Raw genomic sequence first — 23,607 nt, 5'->3', positions numbered from 1 at the left:
AAATTTAACTAAATCATTTATACCTGTTAGACACGGTTGCCAAGGGCACCATCACAAAAGTTAAGAGGGCTGCCCAACCCTCAAGTGTACCTTCTGTAACTCAAGCACTGGTTGTAAACAATATCTTCTCTTGTGTGAGCTCCAGCTGCAGGTTTAACTCCTTTAAAAGTTACTGTCATGTTGCAAAATTCTAATCTTCCCTATCGGATACGAATATTCATTCTCTCTCTTTCACCCGCCAACCCACCATGCCTAGTCTTGTGGAATGCTCTTCCAACAGAGATTCAGGAGGCATCTTCAATTTTTATGCATTTCCTGAAAACTTTTCTAATCTGCTAGGCTTCTGCAGACAATTAAAGAGAGAGAGGGGAAAATATATTCTTTTTACAGTTAGACTGTGATCTATGATTTTGGTTTTTTATAGGAGATTTTATATATATATGTGTGTGTGTGTGTGTGTGTGTGTGTGTGTTGTACAGTGCTTTGATTTTTATTATTATTAAAAAATGCATTATACACATTTCCATTCTGAAAATAAGTAAATAAATCCTACGCACAACGGAGTCTTGTAAAACACAAACCAAAATAGACATACAGTGGTACCTCGGGTTAAGTACTTAATTCGTTCCGGAGGTCTGTTCTTAACCTGAAACTGTTCTTAACCTGAAGCACCACTTTAGCTAATGGGGCCTCCTGCTGCCACTGCGCGATTTCTGTTCTCATCCTGAAGCAAAGTTCTTAACTCGAGGTAATATTTCTGGGTTAGCGGAGTCTGTAACCTGAAGCGTCTGTAACCCGAGGTACCACTGTAGGCGAATTCGATTGTAGAGCTGGGGTTTCCGGCGTAACCAGGAGAATTCTAGCCAGCCTTGAACATCCTGAGATAGGTTGTGTGACAGAAATAAGTGTTTTGCAAAGGATTTACAAGCTATGTTGACTACTGAAAGGCATTTTTTTTGCGAAGGGGTGGGGTCTCCCTTAGCGGGGTGAGCAGGGCTACCTTTGGAGAGGCTAGGGTGTGCTCCTGTAGCTTTCTACCTTCTGCTCTCCTCATGGGCCTCTCTCCCTTTTCATTTTGTCCAGTTCCCAGTACAGCCTCCCCTCCCGTCTCCAGTGCTTCCAATGATCCGGTGGGCTCCTACTCCATTAATGGGATTCTGGGGATTCCTCGGTCGAATGGAGAGAAGAGGAAACGTGACGAAGGTAGGGGGAGGGAGGGGTTCATCCCCCCTTTTTTATTTCCTTTTTCTTTCTCCCCCCTATGCTCTGCCCCTCTCATTCCCATTCTCTTTGCCCTCCCTCTTACCATCCCTAAGCTCCAGTTTTGGACCAGGATTCGCAGGTGCTTTGCATATTGGATTAGTCGTAGATTAGGGATGGTTCCCCATCACCACCACCACCACAACAACTCGTCTGGCCCGGAAAGTCTTTCATGACCAGCTGAATTCTCGTTAGGAGGCAAAGCCAGCCGATTTCGTTCCCGGAGCCAAGGCACAAACTCCCCTCCCGGTTTCTAGATGGAGCCTTGGACTCACACCAAGGTGGCTTATCCTGAATTCCTAATCAAAGGCAGCAAAAGGGTGATTCTGGAAAGATCCACTTTGTATACCCAACCCCCTAGAAATATTTAAGACAAGAAACAAAACCTGGCTTTCAGGGCCGGGTAAGAGAAGGTTTAGGAATGTCAGAATTATTTTTAAGGAGAGAGAGAGACAGCTGTTGTTTTTTGGCACCCTACAAATAAAACATGCATTCAGAATTGAAAAACGGGGAAAAATATACTCCTCTTTTTGCCAATCTCTTTAGCTCATGGTTTGCAAGCCCAAAATGAAAGAATTAAGTTGTGCAATGTATTTGATCTATGTGATCTTCTACAGATTAGCTTCTCTGGTGTCTCTGCCTTTAAGTCACCCGCGACTGGACCTAGCGGTCAGGGGTCCCTTTAGGCTTTGCACACTGACGAATGTGATTTTTGGGAAGCTTTCAGAAAAAGGTAGAGATATAATTTCATTTCTTTCCGGAAGGGTATGTTTTTATGCGCAGCACCACAACTAATTCATAGCCTTTCACTAGGCAATGGTGACTTTTGCCTATACTATTCCATCAAACGCTGATCTCCACATGCCAGTCCATGTTGCCAGGTACCAATAACGCTTCCTGAAAATGTAGATGGTCTCCGTTTGTTTCCAGCTGGTATATGCTCAGTGTTTGTTGGCATGAACTGATATGCGCACTCATGTGCATCAATGATATGGAGAGAACTCTGTGCTTATAAACACAGTGAAAACCCTTGGCTTAAGCTTGATAGTCATGTGTGAAATGATACCGTCCAGATGAAAATTTTAACTGGAAAAAAAAACTGAGAAGAAAAAATGGATGTGGGCAAAGCAATTGAAGGTGGCAGGATTCTTACCATAGGAGCTGGTGGTGAGGCTGAGGGTGTGATTTGTGATCAGTGCTCAGCAATCGTTGGTTCCCCTTCTGCAATGCAGAACAAAAACACTGGAAATATGTGGTGGTGGTAAAGATAAATGGATGAGCGTACAATGTGCTTCGAACGTTCAAAAAGCACAATATAAACGAACACTGTTGTGTTGTTGTTGTTCTAATCAATTTTGAAGGGCTGCATGGACTCCTGAGAGATTAATAGCACAATTGTATGTCTACTAAGTCCCATAGAATTCAATGGAACTTGTTGCTAGGTCATAGAAGACACCTGAAAGTAAACTTCAATGGGACTTACTTCTAAGTAATAATAATAATAATATTTATACCCTGTCCATCTGGCTGGGTTGCCCCAGCCACCCTGCAGAGGCTTATGCTGCCAGGCTACATTTCAATGTTTATTTACCTCAAACCACATCAAACTCATTGAGACATATAGAGGATTGTAAAAAAATTATGGTGACATATGCTTTTATTTTATTTACTTATTGTGTTTATATCCCACCTTTTTCTCCAAGGAAGCAACCCTGTGAAGTAGGTTAGGCTGAGAGGCAGCAACTCAGCCAAGGTCACTCAGTTCTTGGCTGAGGGGGAATTTGAACCCTAGTATCCCACTACATTGGGACGCGGGTGGCGCTGTGGGTTAAACCACAGAGCCTAAGACTTGCTGATCAGAAGCTTGGCGGTTCGAATCCCCATGACGGGGTGAGCTCCCATTGCCTGGTCCCTGCTCCTGCCAACCTAGCAGTTCGAAAACACGTCAAAGTGCAAGTAGATAAATAGGTACCACTCCGGCGGGAAGGTAAATGGCGTTTCCGTGCGCTGCTCTGGTTCGCCAGAAGCAGCTTAGTCATGCTGGCCGCATGACCCGGAAGCTGTCTGCAGACAAACACCGGCTCCCTCGGCCTATAGAGCGCGATGAGCGCGCAACCCCAGAGTCGGTCACGATTGGACCTAATGGTCAGGGGTCCCTTTACCTTTACCTTTATCCCACTACATCAGATTGACTCTCCACACTGCCTGCCAGCAAGATGCAGAGTTTTCTTTTCTTTTCTTTTCTTTTCTTTTCTTTTCTTTTCTTTTCTTTTCTTTTGGAAGTTTCTAGCCCTCCTGGAAAGAAAGTTGTAACACAAAATGTGCAGGCAATCATCTCAGCGATTTCTGTGAAACGAGCCTGCCTCTCGCTGCTTCCACTTTTCAGTATTTTTAGCCTGTGAGTGAAGTCAGAGTTGTGCTTAGATGCCAGGCTAAATCCCTGGGGTCCTAAAGAGCTCATATTTACCCCTCTCCTTTAACACACTTTTCTTTCCTGCTTCTCCCTCATTTTCTAGACCTTGGAACCTCCATTGTTTGCCCTTCTTTTCTTTCTAGGAACTGCAATACATCTTTCTTGTGGGGGGATAATCTAAGCTTAGGTTCTCCTTAGAAGCTATTCTCTGCAAATGCTACAGCCTAATAGGTGTTAGGCTGGGTAGGTGTTAAAGAACACACACACACACACACACACACACACACACACACACACACGGCAAATGGGAAATACAATTTGCTAAGAGACTTAGGCATATCTCCTGCTCTGCGGGAACTGAAGAATTCATGGTATAGTCAATGTACAGAACAATGATGTACATGTCTACTCAGAAGTAAATCTCTTTGTTTTTAATGGGTCTAACTCCCAGGTACATACTGGTGCAAAACAAGGACTACTTAAATATAGACAGATATAGAATAATCTGATAAGCTTAAACACAATTAAATTATTATTAATAAAATAAACAATATATCACAACATCCTAATAGTTTTCTCGCTGGCTTTGCACTTTGGGCAGGACAGTGCTTTTGCTGGGAAAATTAGGGAAAGTACGACCTGTACTGATTAAAAAAATTAAAACAATTTTTGTACCCAGTATAAAATCATAAGTGCCCAAGGTAAAATAAGACGTGAAAAGAAAAACAATTGTTAAGATACACCTGTGTGAAAAAAAGACAAAAAACACCCCTTATAGGCTCACAAGGTTGTTACTGTGCTTATCCTAAACTTAGCCTCATACGGTGCTTTTATGAATTCAGCCTGTATGCTTTTCCTTACTATTTTACCTGTAATTTTTTTTATTTTAAAAAATCCCACTGCTTTATCATTTTTAAATTTGTTACATTTCCACAGCGCCATTCATCCGAAGATTACAAAGCAGTTTGCAATATAAAAACACAAAAATGCATACCATAATAACAAACAAAAACAATTGCACACCCCCCCCCCCATATTAATAGGTCATGGAGTGTTTAATTAACCGAAGGCCTGGGAGGAGGAGAACGTTTTTGCCTGGCACCTAAAGATATGTAATGAAGGAACCAGGCAAGCCTTCCTGGTGAGAGCGTTCCACAAGCGGGGAGTCACCACTTTCGTTTTAAGAACTTGGCTTTCCACAGCCCCAGTGACTACTGGCCTGGAAGTAAGCTCAGCTGAATGGGACTTATGCATCTAAAACTTGCAGTAACCAGGCCAGATTAAGATTGGATGAAGCTTTGTTGTTGTTTAGTCGTTTAGTCGTGTCCGACTCTTCGTGACCCCATGGACCAGAGCACGCCAGGCACTCCTGTCTTCCACTGCCTCCCGCAGTTTGGTCAGACTCATGCTGGTAGCTTCGAGAACACTGTCCAACCATCTTGTCCTCTGTCGTCCCCTTCTCCTTGTACCCTCCATCTTTCCCAACATCAGGGTCTTTTCCAGGGAGTCTTCTCTTCTCATGAGGTGGCCAAAGTATTGGAGCCTCAGCTTCAGGATCTGTCCTTCCAGTGAGCACTCAGGGCTGATTTCCTTAAGAATGGATGCGTTTGATCTTCTTGCAGTCAGTCTCCACCATAATTCAAAAGCATCAATTCTTCGGCGAGGAAGCTTTAGGGCTGTTTTAATCTGTAGGGGGCAGAGGGGCATGGCTGTTTATACTGCAGAGATGCATCACTCTGGTTAAAGGCGCCCCAATTGGATGCCTCTGATACAAGCAGAAAGTCTTCACTTGCAGTCATTTTATACCTCCTTCTTCTCAACAGCCATGCGGGGTGGGCTAAGCTCAGAGTTGGTGAGTGACCCAAGGTGAGCAAAAAGAATAAGAGTTAAAATGAGAAAATGCACATGGTCAATGTATTTTCTTTTTGTTTACCAGGGTCTGCATAATATTTTGTTGTTTGTGAAACAGAAGTCCACAATTTTTTTGTAGTTTTTAAGATAACGCAAGTCACCTTATTTTATGCATTCCTATTTAGGGAAACTAGAGATGCGGGTGGCGCTGTGGGTTAAACCACAGAGCCTAGGACTTGCCGATCAGAAGGTTGGCGGTTCGAATCCCCGCGACTGGGTGAGCTCCCATTGCTCGGTCCCAGCTCCTGCCAACCTAGCAATTCAAAAGCACACAGTGCAAGTAGATAAATAGGTACCACTCTGGCGGGAAGGTAAACGGCATTTCCGTGTGCTGCTCTGGTTTGCCAGAAGCGGCTTAGTCATGCTGGCCACATGACCCGGAAGCTGTACGCCGGCTCCCTCGGCCAATAAAGTGAGATGAGCGCCACAACCCCAGAGTCAGTCACGACTGGACCTAATGGTCAGGGGTCCCTTTACCTTTACCTATTTAGGGAAAGGGACCCCTGATTTTAAGAATAGCACCAGGACTCACAACTACCTCGATCTGGCCTTGAATTTAGGCAATCACATCTGTCCAGGTTGGCTCCAACCCACAAAAACCGATGCCCCAAGTAAATGTATCAATCTTGAGGGTACCGCAACGCTCGTAATTGTTTTTGCTGCAACGGATGAATAAGGAATAGGGAATCACACTTATTGTCCATTTTAGGGTGGACAAAAATAAGTTGAGGCAGAGCGCTTGCTTGCCTGTGTCTATGTAACTGTAGGAACAAGAGACGCTGTAACTTATAGATTGAAGAGATCTCTAGATTAGGGTCCCACACAGGAGCGACAGAGACATCAGCTTGCGGAAACCCACTTGATGCTAGAGTGGCCTGGTATCTCAAATGTCATAATTGCTGCCTTCCCAAATCAAGAAATAAGTGGTGTGAGCTTTCCCTCCATTTCTGGCCCCGAGCCAAATGTAATTGAGACAAAGCGAAGGGGGAAAGAAATGTTTGCAAAGCTTACTCTTGATTAAGTTGAGCAATTCAGCGGGGAAAGGATTAAGCAAGGGAACGCAATGTGTCAAGTTCCTGAGGGAAGCGAGACCCCTGCCGAAAGTGGGTGAAGGTTCCGCTACCTTTGGTAAGCGAAAGAATGATGTCCATCAACATTTGGTGATCTCTTTCTATCGGTCCACAATAGAAAGTGTCCTTTCATACTGCATCACGGTGTGGTAGGTTGGTTTGACATCAACTGATAGGAAGTGCCTACAGAGGGTGGTGAATACAGCACAAGATATTATGGGCTGTCCCGTGAATCCGCTGGATGACATCGCGGAAGGACGTTGCCTCAGGAGAGTGGGGAAAATTCTCAGGGATGATTCACACCCTGGCTGGTTGTACAAGTGACAATAAAGTATAAAGTAAAGTATATTTCCAGTGAACAGTACAGTGGTACCTCAGGTTAAGTACTTAATTCGTTCCGGAGGTCCCTTCTTAACCTGAAACTGTTTTTAACCTGAAGCACCACTTTAGCTAATGGGGCCTCCTGCTGCTGCCGCGCCGCCGGAGCCTGATTTCTGTTCTTATTCTGAAGCAAAGTTCTTAACCTGAAGCACTATTTCTGGGTTAGCGGAGTCTGTAACCTAAAGCGTATGTAACTCGAGGTACCACTGTACTTGGGAAGAACACAACCTTCAAATGTTTGCACAGACTGGGAGTACACCATAGAAAACCATTTGTTCCAATTCAGTGGTAAAACATGATTTTCCCTGGGGAAAAACAAACAAACACTCATAGAATGATAGAATCATAGAGTTGGAAGAGACCACAAGGGCCATCGAGTCCAACCCCCTGCCAAGCAGGAAACACCACCAGAGCACTCCTGACATATGGTTGTCAAGCCTCTGCTTAAAGACCTCCAAAGTAGGAGACTCCACCACACTCCTTGGCAGCAAATTCCACTGTCGAACAGCTCTTACTGTCAGGAAGTTCTTCCTAATGTTTAGGTGGAATCTTCTTTCTTGTAGTTTGGATCCATTGCTCCGTGTCCGCTTCTCTGGAGCAGCAGAAAACAACCTTTCTCCCTCCTCTATGTAACAGCCTTTTATAAATTTGAACATGGCTATCATATCACCCCTTAACCTCCTCTTCTCCAGGCTAAACATGCCCAGCTCCCTTAGCCGTTCCTCATAAGGCATCCTTTCCAGGCCTTTGACCATTTTGGTTGCCCTCCTCTGGACACATTCCAGTTTGTCAGTGTCCTTCTTGAACTGTGGTGCCCAGAACTGGACACAGTACTCCAGGTGAGGTCTGACCAGAGCAGAATACAGTGGCACTATTACTTCCCTTGATCTAGATGCTATACTCCTATTGCTCACCTCAGTTATCCGGTTTGTTCTTTGCTTTATAAAACAACAAACCTGAAGGGATGTCTAACAACACACCACAAACCCTACAAGTGTCCCTATTTTCCAAGGACAGTCTGGAATTTACAGAAGCCATTCCAGTTTCTGATTTGATCCTGGAATGTCCCACTTTTCCTTAGGATGTCCCTATTTTCATCAGATAAATGTTGGAGGGTATGGAATAGGATGACCCTATTTTTACTGAAGAAATGTTGAAGGGTATGGAGTTATGTGACCCCTGAACCAAGGAGATAAGTAACTATACAGCCTTTAGAAGACATCTGAAGGCAGCCCAGTATAGGGAAGTTTTTTAAAAAATGTCCAGTTTTTTATGTTTTTATATATCCTGGAAGCTGCCCAGAGTGGCTGGGGCAACCCAGTCAGATGGGTGGGAAATAATAATAATAATAATAATAATAATAATAATAATAATAATAATAATAATAATAATAATAGTTGCTGAATAGGACACCCCTATTTTCATCAGAGAAATATTGGAAGGTATGCAGACCTGTGTCGCAAAACGCAGCACAAAGGGAGGGGTGGGTGAGCCCTGGATTAGACTATTGTAGCATACTCTACTAGATCTCCCAGTACGTTTCTGAGCACAATTCAAAGTGTTGGTGCTGACCTTTAAAGCCCTAAATGGCCTCTGCCCTGTATACCTGAAGGAGCGTCTCCACCCTCATCGTCCAACCCAGAGACTGAGGTCCAGCTCCGAGGGCCTTTTGGCAGTTCCCTCAGTGCGAGAAGTGAAGCTACAGGGAACCAGGCAGAGGGCCTTCTTGGTGGTGGTGCCCTCCATGTGGAACACCCTCCCATCAGATGTCTGGGAAATAAACAACTATCTGACTTCTAGAAGACATCTCAAGGCAACCCTGTTTAGGGAAATTTTTAGTGTTTGTTATTGTGTTTTTAATATTCTGTTGGGAGCCACCCAGAGTGGCTGGGGAAACCCAGCCAGATGGGCAGCGTATAAATTATTATTATTATTATTATTATTATTATTATTATTATTATTATTATTATTTATTATAAAACTGCTTGGAAATTGCAGCTGATGCAGAATGCTTCCGCCAGAGTGCTGACAAGAGCCCATATAGCAGAGCATATTGTTTGATTGCTACTGGCTCCTGGTTTTGAGTCTGAGCTAGACATTCTGAGGATTTTGTGGTCAGAATGCTGTTGTCCTTTGGTATTGCTTGTGGGCTCCTCACACGCATGTTTGGCCACTGTGAAAAGAGGATGCTGAACTGGGACGGGCCTTTAGTCTGATCCAGCAGGGCTAATCTTTCGTTCTTTTTATTTATAATACTTCCACATTACCATTGTCTCATGCCCTACAGTGCTGTCACAGGGTTATAGCTGCACCATGTGACGTTGATTTTTTTCAGGCAGTGTGCTTGCAGTGGTGGGTGGATGATATGCTTTGATGGCATAACCAAAACTAGCCTTTGTCATGCCATGTGGATAGTTCAATCCAGGTTGCTTTGTTTTTGTTATTCACCTAAGGAGAAAGGAATTTGGTTTTCTTCATTCTGTGCTTCCGTCTGCGTTGCTGCTGAAGGTAACGTGGGCTGCATTGCATCCAGCACCGAGGGCCTTCTGGCGGTTCCCTCATTGCGAGAAGTAAGGTTACAGGGAACCAGGCAGAGGGCCTTCTCGGTAGTGGCACCTGCCCTGTGGAACGCCCTCCCAGCAGATGTCAAAGCAATAAACAACTATTTTACTTTTAAAAGGCATCTGAAGGCAGCCCTCTTTAGGGAAGTTTTTAATGTTTGAAGCTGTACTGTTTTTAATATTCAGTTGGAAGCCGCCCAGAGTGGCTGGGGAAACCAGCCAGGGGTATAAATAATAAATTATTATTATTATTATTATTATTATTATTATTATCCGGATAGCATTTCTAGCGTCCAGGTTTATGACAAGCTGAAAAATGAAGAGTTCCCTGTCATTAGAATATAGACCACAGAACGCATATTATGCAAATGTTCTTTGGCTTTTAGACATTTGAGCCGACTGTGTTAGTTATAGCTTCCATGCACACGACCTAAAAAGGATCTGTAAAAGAGGCAGCTGTCTATTTATGTGCAAGCGCCAACCATGGGTACTTTGGCCTGCTTGCAAAACTGTTGAAGTAAGAGTGGAGTTAAGAGATGCAGAGGAGGAAGGGCGGAAGAAGTCTGACTCCCAGGTGAACTGGAATAAAAGTTCTCGAAACTAGGGTGGCAACTCCTTTGGTGGCAGCATCTTCACCTTGTTCATAAGGACCAAAAAGGAGACTAGAAATATTCTCAAGAAGTGATCCAAATGGACAACATGGGACCCGACAACTGCTTGACCCTTGAATCTAACTCTGGCAAAGTGACTAGCATGAACCTTTAGAAGACATCTGAAAGCAACCATGTATAGGGAAGTTTTTAATGTTTGATGTTTGATTATGTTTATATATTTGCTGGAAGCCGCCCAGAGTGGCTAGGGCAACCCGTCAGATGGATGGGGTACAAATTATTATTATTATTATTATTATTATTATTATTATTATTATTATTATTATTATTATTATTATTATTATTGCAGTCAAGTATGAATACCTAAGGGACGCGGGTGGCGCTGTGGTCTAAACCACAGAGCTTAGGACTTGCCGATCAGAAGGTCGGCGGTTCAAATCCCTGCGACAGGGTGAGCTCCCGTTGCTCAGACCCATCTCCTGCCAACCCAGCAGTTTGAAAGCACGTCAAAGTGCAAGTAGATAAATAGGTACCACTCTGGCGGAAAGGTAAACGGTGTTTCCGTGCGCTGTTCTGGCTCACCAGAAATGGCTTAGTCATGCTGGCCACATGACCCGGAATAACTGTCTGTGGACAAACGTCAGCTCCCTCGGCCAGTAAAGCGAGATGAGCACCGCAACTCCAGAGTCGTCCGCGACTGGACCTAACGGTCAGGGGTCCCTTTACCTATGAATCCCTAAAGAGTGCATTCCTTCCCCTATGCTCTTATGTAACGCTGGCTCCTGAAGCCCTGAAACTCAAGAAAAATGGGGAGGAGTTAGAGGAGAAATCTGAATAAGGCAGAAGCTGTTTATAGCCCTAAGGGAGGGTAAAGGAATTGCTTGGCTGGGCTAGATACAAGCTGTGTACATGTGATACCTTTAAAGCACATTTATCCCCTTCAGAGGATCCCAGGGAATGTAGTTTGCTAAGGGTGCTGGGGACTGTAGCTCTGTGAGGGGTAAAGGGGGGGTGCATTAAGTTTTCAGCCAAGGCAGCCACACTCTCTTCCACAGCAGCAATTTTCTGGTCTGACAAAAAGACAGAGGAGGTGAGGGCTGGCCCAAAACATTTTGCTATACAAAGGAAAGTAGAAGATGGTGCCTACTACACCAGTGTGGTGTAGTGGTTAAGAGCGGTGGACTCTTAATCTGGTGAACCGGGTTCACGTCTCTGCTCCTCCACATGCAGCTGCTGGGTGACCTTGGGCCAGTCACACTTCTCTGAAGTCTCTCAGCCCCACACACCTCACAGAGTGTTTGTTGTGGGGGAGGAAGGGAAAGGAGAATGTTAGCTGCTATGAGACTCCTTCGGGTAGTGATAAAGCAGGATATCAAATCCAAACACTTCTACTTAGCTGACAGGTAAAGGTAAAGGGACCCCTGATCATTAGATCCAGTCATGGCCGACTCTAGGGTTGCAGTGCTCATCTCGCTCTAGAGGCTGAGGGAGCCGGTGTTTGTCCACAAACAGCTTCCGGGTCATGTGGGCAGCATGACTAAGCCGCTTCTGGCAAACCAGAGCAGCGCACAGAAACACTGTTTACCTTCCCGCCGGAGCGGTACCTATTTATCTACTTGCACTTTGACGTACTTTCGAACTGCTAGGTTGGCAGGAGCAGGGATCGAGCAACGGGAGCTCACCCCGTCGTGGGGATTCGAACCTCTGACCTTCTGATCGGCAAGTCCTAGGCTCTGTGGTTTAACCCACAGCGCCAGCCGATTCCCTAGCTGACAGGAGAGGCAGTTAAATAGGGTAGCATCCTCCATTGTACCTGAGACAGTAGACCAAACTGGGCTTGTGCTGGTGCAAAACAGGTGATGCGACAATAAAAAGAAATGGTTTGGGGGCTCAGGAGGGAGAAGCGGGAGCTGGTGATGCCCCTACCCCCAGCATACTCTGACTGAGGTGGTTGTCTCAGTCTGCCTAATGGTGGGATCGAGAGCATCGCCTGCGTTGCTGAAAGAGGCAAGGAGCAGCAGCCCTAATCTCTGAGGGGTTTGGGAACCCCCAAACTCTGGGGTTTTCTGGCACAGCTGAACATGTATTCTTGATGAGGAGCAGCAGAAGTTTGTGTACTGAGGAAACCCATATTTTGCCATCAGCGGGAGGACTGTGGCCTTGCAGCAAAGCAGTGACCCCTGGCCTTTTCCACAAGAGCAGTTTTGTGATGTGGTTGTGGCACCCCGTGTGACCTTCTAGTTACGCAGCTGCGCCCTCCTTACTGCTGCCTGTCTCCTGCTGCCGCAGATAGCTAGGCTGCGCTAATCTCTATCGTGACAAAAAAGTTAGGGCAGACTGCTGTGTTTTACAGCTTCCTTCAGCCTCCAAATGAAGCTGTGCTTTGAAGAGGCAGTTTATTCCCAGCTTTGCTCCCAGAGGTCAAGTTCTCACTCCAGCAAGTAGATTAGGATGTAGGAATGAGAGATGCCTGTCAGTCAATGCCCCACCACGAACTTCTCCAAGCAATCTGAAGGAGGAGGAGGAGGAGGGAGGAGAGAAAGAAGGATGACTCAGAAGATGCACAGGCCAATTCTGTGACGCCAAAGTTTCATGTTTGCGTGTGGCACCTGATCCCAGGTCAGGACAAATGAGTCATCAGAATTGTTTTGTCACAAGTGGAAGGCACAGTTCTCAAGCTCCCTCTGAATTCAAATTCAGAGCGTTGTATGGGAGCAGGAAAAACACTGGCTGCTTCTCACAGCCATCCATCTGCAATATATGTCCTACTAACCTCTTGACTTGACAGTGCTTTCCATTAAAGGTTTTAACGGGTTGGGCCCTGAATATTTGGAGGAGTGCCTCCTTCCTTCTGTTTCTTTCTGCTGTTCGCAACCTGGGAATGACAACTCTTTATAGACCTACCATCTGTTAGGTAAAGGTCAAAGGTTAAGGACCCCTGGACGGTTAAGTCCAGTCAAAGGCAACTTATGGGGTTGTGGCGCTCATCTCGCTTTCAGCCCGAGGGAGCCGGCGTTTGTCCGCAGACAGCTTTTTGGGTGATGTGGTCAACATGGCTGAACCGCTTCTGGCGCAATGGAGCACCATGATGGAAACGCTGTTTACCTTCCCGCCACAGTGATACCTATTTATCTCCTTGCATTGGTGTGCTTTTGAACTGCTAGGTTAGCAGGAGCTGGGACAGAGCAATGGGAGCTCACTCCGTCACGGGGATTTGAACCACCAACCCTCCGATCAGCAAGCCCAAGAGGCTCAGTGGTTTAGAGCACAGCACCAACCGCCATATGTTAGTCTACTGATCACCCACAAATGGTCTTTCTTATCTTCTTCTTTTTGTGATGTACCTCTCTGCAAGTTCTAGACTCCAATATAAAACATTTCCCCATTTTAATGGGCTATCAAGACCTTTCTTTTGAGCCAAGTCATTTATAATGAAGGCTGCCATGCTAGCCCCACTTACCTGGGAGTAAGTCCTGTTGAATTCAGCAGTATTTGCCAGGGCTATAGCCTTGGTGACAGGGTCACCTGCCTCTGGGCAGAGGGCAGACTAGATAATTTCTAGGGAGCCCCTCCCAGTGCTAAGACCCGGAGTTAAGTTGTGGGTACAGGAAGTGGTTGTCAGTACCTACCACTGACAAAAGAAAATCCCGATTGGCCCATAAAACAAAGCAGAGATGACTTGAGGAGCCTCTGACAGCCTTAATTCATCATAGCACGGACTTGCCTTTTCCCCCCTTTCATGTTCCCATTATATTTGTTTGTAAAAGTGGAAATCAATTTTGAAGGTAATTTTCTGGAAAGAATGAAAGGGAGGTAGGAGGGCCAGAGATGGCAGAGATGGGGAAAATAGAAGGAGGGGGGAATTTAGGCCAGGCACAGCCCAGGGGCAGCTCTTGGCAAGGTGAAAGAAAATTGCATATTCAATCTCCATCCATGAATCTCCCTCACCACTGCCCGCCTCCTGCTCAGGAACAATGAAGCCTTCCTCCCCTTTTTGCAAGGCAGGCAAAGAAGGCCGGAATATCAGCGCTCACTTTAAATTCAGGGTCATTAATTCACCTGACTACTGAAGGAGAAGGGAGCACGGTACCCTTTGGAAAGGGGACCCTCTTCCTTACTCCCCAGTGATGCTCTCGGTAGTGGTTGGCGAGGGTGGAGGAGAAGGAAGGAAGGAAGGAAGGAAGGAAGGGGAAAGGGGAGAGCGGAAACAATTTTGTGCTCTCAGACATGTTTGAAATGGGCATGAGGGGAGACACAATCGGGGAGCCATCCAGGTTATGCGAGGGAGGAGGAGGGGTGGGAAGCAGCCACCGCGGCATTCTCTGTTGTGCTGTTACTGCAAATTAAAAGTAGCATGTTTTGCCCTACATGATTCTCTCTTGAGGAGAGGAGCCAAATGTGTGTCTGTGTGTGTATATGTTGGGGAGGGGGAGGATGGGAGAGGGGGGCGGCGTTTATCATTTCTTCCTCAGAAGCCCAGGCGCAGTATCACCATGTGAGATGACATTTGAATTTACAATTCCGCTGAGAAAAGCCATTAATTCACAAATTAACATTCCCCCCTCTCTTTTCTCTCTCTCTCTCTCTCCCTCTCTCACATGGATGTGCAAAGCAATTGAAAAGACAAAGGAAATAGCCTTAAGGAAGAGACTTTACTACTAGTCTGTCTGGGTGGAGATTGCTACCCCTGCTTCCAGATAGATAAACCAATTACCTGAGCGACACTGCTCATGGCAGGCTGCTATTACTTCCTTTTGTAGAACTGCTCAGGCCACCGCTGGATTAAGCTTTATGTATCTCATTAATGTAAACCAGCAAGACTCTAGGAGCCAGGCAGGCTCCTCCATCCAGCGCGTTGTGGCAGAAAGTGAAGGAGGGGAGGGGGCTGTGAAGAACTGGGGCGGAGGAGATGGTTGCTGGAACACTCCTGGTCCCTGCGTTGTTTTGCTGAGCTTCTTGTCTTCTCTAAGACCTTGACTACCCTTAAGCCAATGACAGGGCAGGTGGGTGTGTTGTCAGGCCCTCCAAGCGTCCCTGTTTTCCAGGGACAGTCCCAGATTTAAAGAAGCTGCCTCAGTTTCTGATTTCATCCCGGAATGTCCCACTTTCCCTTAGGATGTCCCTATTTTCATCAGAGAAATGTTGGAGAGTATGGGGCACGTCCTTTTTTTCATTGGAGAAATGTTGGAGGGTATGGAGTCATGCGAACCAAGGAGATAAATAACTATACAGTGGTACCTTGGGTTAAGTACTTAATTCGTTCCGAAGGTCTGTTCTTAACCTGAAATTGTTCTTAACCTGAAGCACCACTTTAGCTAATGAGGCCTCCCGCTGCCTCCACGCCGCCAGAGCACGATTTCTGTTCCTATCCTGAAGCGAAGTTCTTAACCTGAAGCACTATTTCTGGGTTAGCGGAGTGTGTAACCTGAAGCGTATGTAACCTGAAGTGTATGTAACCCGAGGTACCACTGTACCACCTTTAGAAGACTTCTGAAGGCAGCCCTGTATAGGGAATTTTTTTAATGTTTAATGTTTTATTATTTCTTTATATCTGTTGGAAGCAGCCCAGAGTGGCTGTCAAATGGGCAGGGTATAGTAATAATTATTATTATTATTATTATTATTATTATTATTATTATTATTATTATTAAATAGGTTGTCTCTATTTTTCATTGGAGAAATGTTGGAGGGTATTTCATGTAGGCTCTGCACAGTCTGTGGATCTGAGGATCTGTATCTAAAACGGCCAATGCATTATGAGCAGACTGGGAGCTTACAGAGCAGTAAGCAAACTTGACCCTGTATGTCTGTAAAATAAACAAAATCTGATCAGATTGGCAGCTGGCACTAGGACGGGTGGTAGAAAGCCCTGGTTGTGAAAGATTCCTGATTAAGCATTTACCCCCACCTGTGGATATTTGCTGCTGTGGCCTGCACACCTAGACGATTTTGGTCTGATGCTCGCAAGGTGGCGCATGTGACCTCATCGGTGACATTATTAGAGCCACCTGGACTGTCCTCCCTCCCCCAATCCCCAGAGGAGCAGCCAAGCTGCCATGGAGTGGCAAAGTTGGGGCCAAACCATGAGGGAACATGCCCAAAGTGGTGGAGTTAGGCATTGACGCCCTTGCAGGTGAGCTATCCTCCCGAGTCATCACAAAGCACCTGCCACCCAGGCCTCATCTGGAGGGCAAGAAGTCATGCCAAAAAGCAGAATGTCCAAAGGGTGTTGGGAGGGAGGGCGTAAGTATGTACGTATGAGTGGGTGAGTAAGAATTAATGAACTAATGGTAAAAATAATTTAAAAGGAAGGCTGGAGTTAGAAGTACATCCCTGGTCTAAGTCCACAGTCGTAGAAAGTATATCTGTCTTGGCCACAATGACTCTCTTCTCATCATCTAGCTTCAGGATGAATTGCTAGGCACTGCAACATTGCACATAGTTTGGGGCTGTGACCAGAACAGGATCCAGGGATAGACAGATAAGTTGGCAGAGTTCTAGGCAAGCCATCAAAGTACCGTATTTTTCGCTCCATATGATGCACCTGACCATAAGACGCACCTATTTTCCAGAGGGGGAATGCAAGAAAAAAAATATTCTTTAAAGGGAGCACTGAGCAGAGCCTGTTTGCATCCCAGGCTCTGCTCAGCGCTCCCTTTCACGAGGCGCATGGAGCGTGTGTGCGGCGCTTGCAGGCTTTTCCTCGAGGAGGGAGAAGGGCAGCCGTCACTGATGGGCTGCCCTTCTCCCTCCTCGGGGAAAAGCCCCCGGGATCTTGGTTTTTTTTTCGGGAGGTGGGGGAAGGGACAGAGGGGCTATCCCAGAAGCCAGAACAGCGAGAGGGAGCGCTGCGCAGCGGGGTGAAGGCTCTCCCTTCCTTGAGGAGGCTTCGCGCAGCTAAGCCAGAAGCTAGAACAGCGAGAGGGAGCGCTGCGCAGCGATCCCTCTTGCTGTTCTGGCTTCTGGGATAGCTGCGCAGCCTGCATTCGCTCCATAAGACGCACACACATTTCCCCTTACTTTTTAGGAGGGGAAAAGTGCGTCTTATAGATCAAAAAATATGGTAGCTCTCGGATTTGGTTATCTCCAGGAATTATGGGTAATCTCCGTCCTTTCCAGCTCGAGATGTGGTTCCTGTCCACACAAGATGAAATAAGGGGCTCTTTAAGGGTGGGGGGGGCAGAGATTTGGAAGCAGCAAAGCATCGTTTCAGGTCCCAAGCCAAAGCTCACGCCAAGTCAAAGCACAGGGTGCCATTTTCCATCCTTGCCCCCGCCTTCGATTTTCATAGCACCCAGCTTCCCTACCACGGAAAGCCTGTCCCCAAGGGTCATGCTGCCATCTCGGCGCACGACACGGACGGCATCTTGTCACCGCCGGTGCTCCAGAGCAGGGAGCAATCAGTGGCGGAATCGGCAGACAGCACCAGTAATTCAAACCATCCTGACCGTTCAGTGAACCCAAACCTGCTGACCTTGACAGCTCTCCACAACGGCAGGCTCAGAAATCCCAACCTTTACAAAAGGCAGCAGCAGGGGGCTTCCTTTTCCAGGAGCTGCTCAGCGGTTGTCTCAGGTCCAGCGATAATCTCCCCGTCTATATATACCCTGAGAACTGGCGCTCTGCTCCAGCCCACCACACACAAAAACCGAGGTGGCATTTTAATCTAACTTGGTGACTGAAGACCAAATCAGCTCTGCGGCAGGGCAGGCATCAAAGCTCCTCTGCCACCTTTCTATAGGGTTTGATTCTCCTCCAACTCACAGAGGAGACAAGGTGACATCACCCAACATTGAGCTGGAGAGAAATGGGGGGCTGTGTGGAGATGCAGAGGAAAAGCAACTTGCTCACAGTGACTATAAAAGATGAGGAAGTGGTGCTGGGGTGAACATTCACAAATGCACAGGCGATGCTTTTGGCCTTCGGTTTTGGAACGCAGAATTTCAAATTCCAAACTCAGGTTTGGGTGGTGAGCGCAGAAGTGCACCTCCAAAATTGAAAAGGGGAGTGCTTTAATCTTCTTGTCATCCCTTGATCGTTTTGATTTTTGGCAGGACAATCTCTGAAGCTGTGAGCTGTCAAATATACTACCGTGTCCCAATTTTTAAATACTGTCAGACATGAAACACCATTCTGCCAGCCCTCAAATACTGTCAAATAATGAAATAGGAGATTGCTGGGTGTCAGATATAGATATCAAATATTCAATTACTGTTCAGCAAATATTTAAGTGTTCAGAGCATATCTGGGGAATATTCAACCTCAAAATTCACAGAGGTTCTTACGTGATGCCCAGTTAGTTTCAGCTTTAGGGGGAACTAACTTACGATAAAGAAGTGCCGCTTGTGAGCTTTTAATTCCCTTACTCCTTCCACACAACCCTTGAAGCATGCATGCACTCACACATGCACACACACATACACAGCTTTTTGTTTCATTTAACTAGGCTGAACTCTAAATGGAAGTTATAAAGTAGCAAAAAAATTGTGTTTCGTTTAGTGAACTCTTGATGCAGCTGCTGTGAATAACGTTTTAGGCGCTGCAGTTTGCCCATCACAGAGTTACAAATATATATATAAAATATAGTTACAGTATATTAACAAGCAAGCAGTCACTGTATTAAAAACAAACTGCGAAACGTATGATAACAAAAAATATTTGAATAAAGCAAATTAAACAAACCAAAGGCGTATGATATCTTGGAAAATAGTACTTAGAACTGTAAAAGAGGCACACATGCTGAATTCAATAATCATAAATGCTAAACAAATCAGACACTCTACCATGTCAAGGGAAACTTATCACAATATTAGGCTTAAGCTTACATTCTGTGTTAAAGTATTTTCTTCAAAAGCAGGTGGAGGTTCTTCTCCGTATTCCTCCTTACCTACCAAGGAGATAAAGTCAAGCCAAAACTGGTACAGAATTATCCGTTTTATGTAGACCTCTGGTGATTCTCAATTTGTATGTTCATTTTCCCAGAAGGGCGATATCCCAAACCTTAGTATGCTGAGTTTTAATATTAGCCCTGCGTAAAACTTTCAAGAAATGCTTAAGAGTCATTCTAGCTGCTGGCAACAAATTTATAATACAGAGGTTTTCAAACTTTTTGAGTCCATGGCTTGGCCAACTACCTTCTTTCTGTGGCACCCCTGTGGGGCTCAGGAGCCCAGTTATGTCACCCCTGGCCTGCAGAGCTGACATCCTCTCACCCTTTTTCAAACACCTCCCTTGGGCAGTGTTCCCTCAGCCTCTTCTCCTCTCCTCTCTCCTTGGGAGTCCTCCAGGCAGCCGCTGCCCCTGGTCTCTTCTCCTCTCCCCTCTCCTTGGATGTCCTCTGGGCAGCCACTGCTGCTGCCCCTGGTCTCTGCACTGACCCCCACTGCCCCACAGAGGGCTAGGACTTGTCTGTCCATTCCTAAAAGCTTGCTTGCTTGCTCCGAGGCTGCCTCAGCTGCTGTCAACCAGCACCCCCTGGCCAGCTCCAGAGGCGCCATTCACCTGCGGAGCTTGTAGCCAGGGTTGCTGCAACACAGCCACACAAGCCTTTGGGAGGCAGAGACACAAGAGGGCATCAGAGGATGGAGGGAAGGAAACAGGGACAGAGGCCAGTGTTGCCCACGGCACCCTGACCATCAGCCATGGCACGCTGGTTGAAAACCACTGGTATAATAAATCCTTTATTATGTAAGTTTATGTTACCCTCATCAAAACTAGAAAGACAGCTATGATTCCCAGCAACCGTTAATAATAATAATAATAATAATAATTTATTATTTATACCCCGCCCATCTGGCTGGGCCTCCCCAGCCACTCTGGGCGGCTTCCATAAAAACCAAAAATACAGTAAAATGTCACACGTTAAAAACTTCCCTGAACAGGGCTGCCTTAAGATGTCTCCTGAATGTCAGGTAGTTGTTTATCGCTTTGACATCTGCTGGAAGGGCGTTCCACAGGGCGGGCGCCACTACCGAGAAGGCCCTCTGCCTGGTTCCCTGTAGCTTTGCTTCTCGCAGTGAGGGAACCGCCAGAAGGCCCTCGGCGCTGGACCTCAGCGTCCGGGCAGACTGATGGGGGTGGAGACGCTCCTTCAGGTATACTGGACCGAGGCCGTTTAGGGCTTTAAAGGTCAGCACCAACACTTTGAATTGTGCTCGGGAACGTACTGGGAGCCAATGCAGGTCTTTCAAGACCGGTGTTATATGGTCTCGGCGGCCGCTCCCAGTCACCAGTCTAGCTGCCGCATTCTGGATTAGTTGTAGTTTCCGCATCACCTTCAAAGGTAGCCCCACGTAGAGCGCATTGCAGTAGTCCAAGCGGGAGATAACCAGAGCATGCACCACTCTGGCGAGACAGTCCGCAGGCAGATAGGGTCTCAGCCTACGTACCAGATGGAGCTGGTAAACAGCTGCCCTGGACACAGATTTGACCTGTGCCTCCATGGACAGCTGTGAGTCCAAAATGACTCCCAGGCTGCGCACCTGGTCCTTCAGGGGCACAGTTACCCCATTCAGGACCAGGGAATCCTCCACACCTGCCCGCCTCCTGTCCCCCAAAAACAGTACTTCTGTCTTGTCAGGATTCAACCTCAATCTGTTAGCCGCCATCCATCCTCCAACCGCCTCCAGACACTCACACAGGACCTTCACCGCCTTCACTGGTTCTGATTTAAAAGAGAGGTAGAGCTGGGTGTCATCCGCATACTGATGAACACCCAGCCCAAACCTCCTGATGATCTCTCCCAGCGGCTTCATATAGATGTTAAAAAGCATGGGGGAGAGGACAGAACCCTGAGGCACCCCACAAGTGAGGGCCCAAGGGTCTGAACACTCATCCCCCACCACCACTTTCTGAACACGGCCCAGGAGGAAGGAGCGGAACCACTGTATAACAGTGCCCCCAGCTCCCAGCCCCTCAAGACGGTCCAGAAGGATGCTATGGTCGATGGTATCAAACGCCGCTGAGAGATCCAGCAGAACTAGGAAACAGCTCTCACCTTTGTCCCTAGCCCGCCGGAGATCATCAACCAGTGCGACCAAGGCAGTTTCAGTCCCATGATGAGGCCTGAATCCCGACTGGAAGGGATCCAAATGGTCCGCTTCTTCCAGGCGTGCCTGGAGTTGTTCAGCAACCACTCGCTCAATCACCTTGCCCAGGAATGGAAGATTTGAGACTGGGCGATAGTTGGCCATCGTGGCCGCATCTAAAGATGGTTTTTTAAGAAGCGGTTTAATAACCGCCTCTTTCAGCGGGTCTGGGAAGGCTCCCTCATGGAGGGAAGCATTCACCACCCCACGAAGCCCATCGCCCAGTCCTTCCCGGCTAGCTTTTATAAGCCAGGATGGGCAAGGATCCAGGAGACAGGTGGTTGGTTTCACTCGTCCAAGCAGCCTGTCCACATCCTCGGAGGTAACAGATTGAAATTGATCCCACTCAACTTGACTAGACAGAACTCTAGCACTCTCCCGCCCCGGCCCTGCTCCCACGGTGGAGTCTACTTCTTCCCGAATCTGGGCGATTTTATCTGCAAAAAACTTTGCAAAATCATTGCAGGAGAACATGTGGCCCGTACTGGGCCCCGATGTTGCAGGTGGTTCCGCTAAATTGTGAACCACCTGAAAAAGTCTCCTGCTGCTGTTTTCTGCAGATGCAATAGAGGCGGTGAAGAAATTCTTCTTCGCCGTCGCTATCGCCACTTGGTAGGCTCGACGTTGAGCTCTAACCTGTGTCCGGTCAGATTCGGAATGAGTTATCCGCCACCGGCGCTCTAGCCGTCTCAACCATGGCACGCTGGTTGAAAACCACTGGTATAATAAATCCTTTATTATGTAAGTTTATGTTACCCTCATCAAAACTAGAAAGACAGCTATGATTCCCAGCAACCGTTAACAAACGACTGAGCCCAGAATTCTTTGAGGGGGGGGGGAATGTGCTTTGAAGTTATAATTTGTATGCAGCCTAAGAAGCAGGAAGCATCTTATTACTTCCTGTCCAGTTACTTCCTTTCATGGGCTGTTTGAACTCCTGCTCTTGTTTAAACTCCCTGCGCATCCCATGGCCCTGAAGGGCAAGGGTAGGAGCATTGCGACTGGGGAATCAGGACAATGGATACAGATTTGCATCATTTATGCGGGTGGAGCTGTGGGTTAAACCACAGAGCCTAGGGCTTGCCGATCAGAAGGTCAGCGGTTCGAATCCCCGCGACGGTGTGAGCTCCTGTTGCTCGGTCCCTGCTCCTGCCAACCTAGCAGTTTGAAAGCACTTCAAAGTGCAAGTAGATCAATAGGTACCACTGTGGCGGGAGGGTAAACGGCGTTTCTGTGCGCTGCTCTGGTTCGCCAGAAGCGGCTAAATTATGCTGGCCACATGACCTGGAAGCTGTACGCCGGCTCCCTCAGCCAATAAAGCGAGATGAGCGCCGAAACCCCAGAGTTGGCCATGACTGGACCGAATGGTCAGGGGTCCCTTTACCTTTACCTTTATCTCATCTGAACAATGATGCCCAGAGGATCAGCTCGATAAACTATTTGGTTATCTCTCTCTTCGACTACTGCAATGCGCTCTATGTCGGGATACCTTTGAAGGTGACCCAGAAACTACAACTAATCCAGAATGTGGTAGCTAGACTGGTGACTGGGAGCGGCTGCCGAGACCATATAACACCCGTCTTGAAAGACCTACACTGGCTCCCAGTACGTTTCCAAGCACAATTCAAAGTGTTGGTGCTGACCTTTAAAGCCCTAAACGGCCTCAGTCCTGTATACCTGAAGGAGCGTCTCCACCCCCATCCTTCTGCCCTGCTGAGGTCCAGTGCCGAGGGCCTTCTGGCGGTTCCCTCGCTGCGAGAAGCCAAGTTACAGGGAACCAGGCAGAGGGCCTTCTCAGTAGTGGCACCCACCCTGTGGAACGCCCTCCCACCAGATGTCAAAGAGAACAACAACTACCAGACTTTTAGAAGACATCTGAAGGCAGCCCTGTTTAGGGAAGCTTTTAATGTTTGATGTATTATAGTATTTTAATATTCTTTTGGAAGCCGCCCAGAGTGGCTGGGGAAACCCAGCCAGATGGGCAGGGTATAAATAAATTATTATTATTATTATTATTATTATTATTATTATTATTATTATTATTATTATTATTATTATTATTATTATTTTAGTGTTTTGTTGGAAGCCGCCCAGAGTGGCTGGGGAAACCCAGCCAGATGGGTGGGGTGTATATATAATAAATTATTATTATTATTATTATTATTATTATTATTATTATTATTATTATTATTATGTTGATTAAGGGTTAAATTAGGCTTTCGTTTGCTTCGGAAAGCTCCAAATGTGAAATCTCACAAGATGCCAGCTGTAAAATACTAATTGCCACTGAATGTTACCTATCAATTGACATCA

The 23,607-nt window shown here is 46.6% G+C and overlaps 1 protein-coding gene across 10 annotated transcripts in view; it reads left to right on the top strand.

Annotated features, from left to right (window-relative positions):
• Positions 1-23,607, top strand: part of PAX2 (paired box 2) — a 144,159-nt gene that overhangs the window by 66,438 nt on the left and 54,114 nt on the right. For all 10 annotated transcript variants that reach the window (XM_081191759.1, XM_081191756.1, XM_081191755.1 and 7 more), the window contains one exon: positions 1,084-1,203. In XM_081191759.1, coding sequence (XP_081047885.1) covers positions 1,084-1,203 — 120 coding nt within the window. The remainder of the gene's footprint in view (positions 1-1,083; positions 1,204-23,607) is intronic.

This window comes from Podarcis bocagei, assembly GCF_964188305.1.
Source record: "Podarcis bocagei genome assembly, chromosome: 4".
NCBI lineage: Eukaryota > Metazoa > Chordata > Lepidosauria > Squamata > Lacertidae > Podarcis > Podarcis bocagei.
The sequence above is the reverse complement of the archived record's forward strand: the minus strand, read 5'-3'. Positions and strand labels throughout refer to the sequence as shown.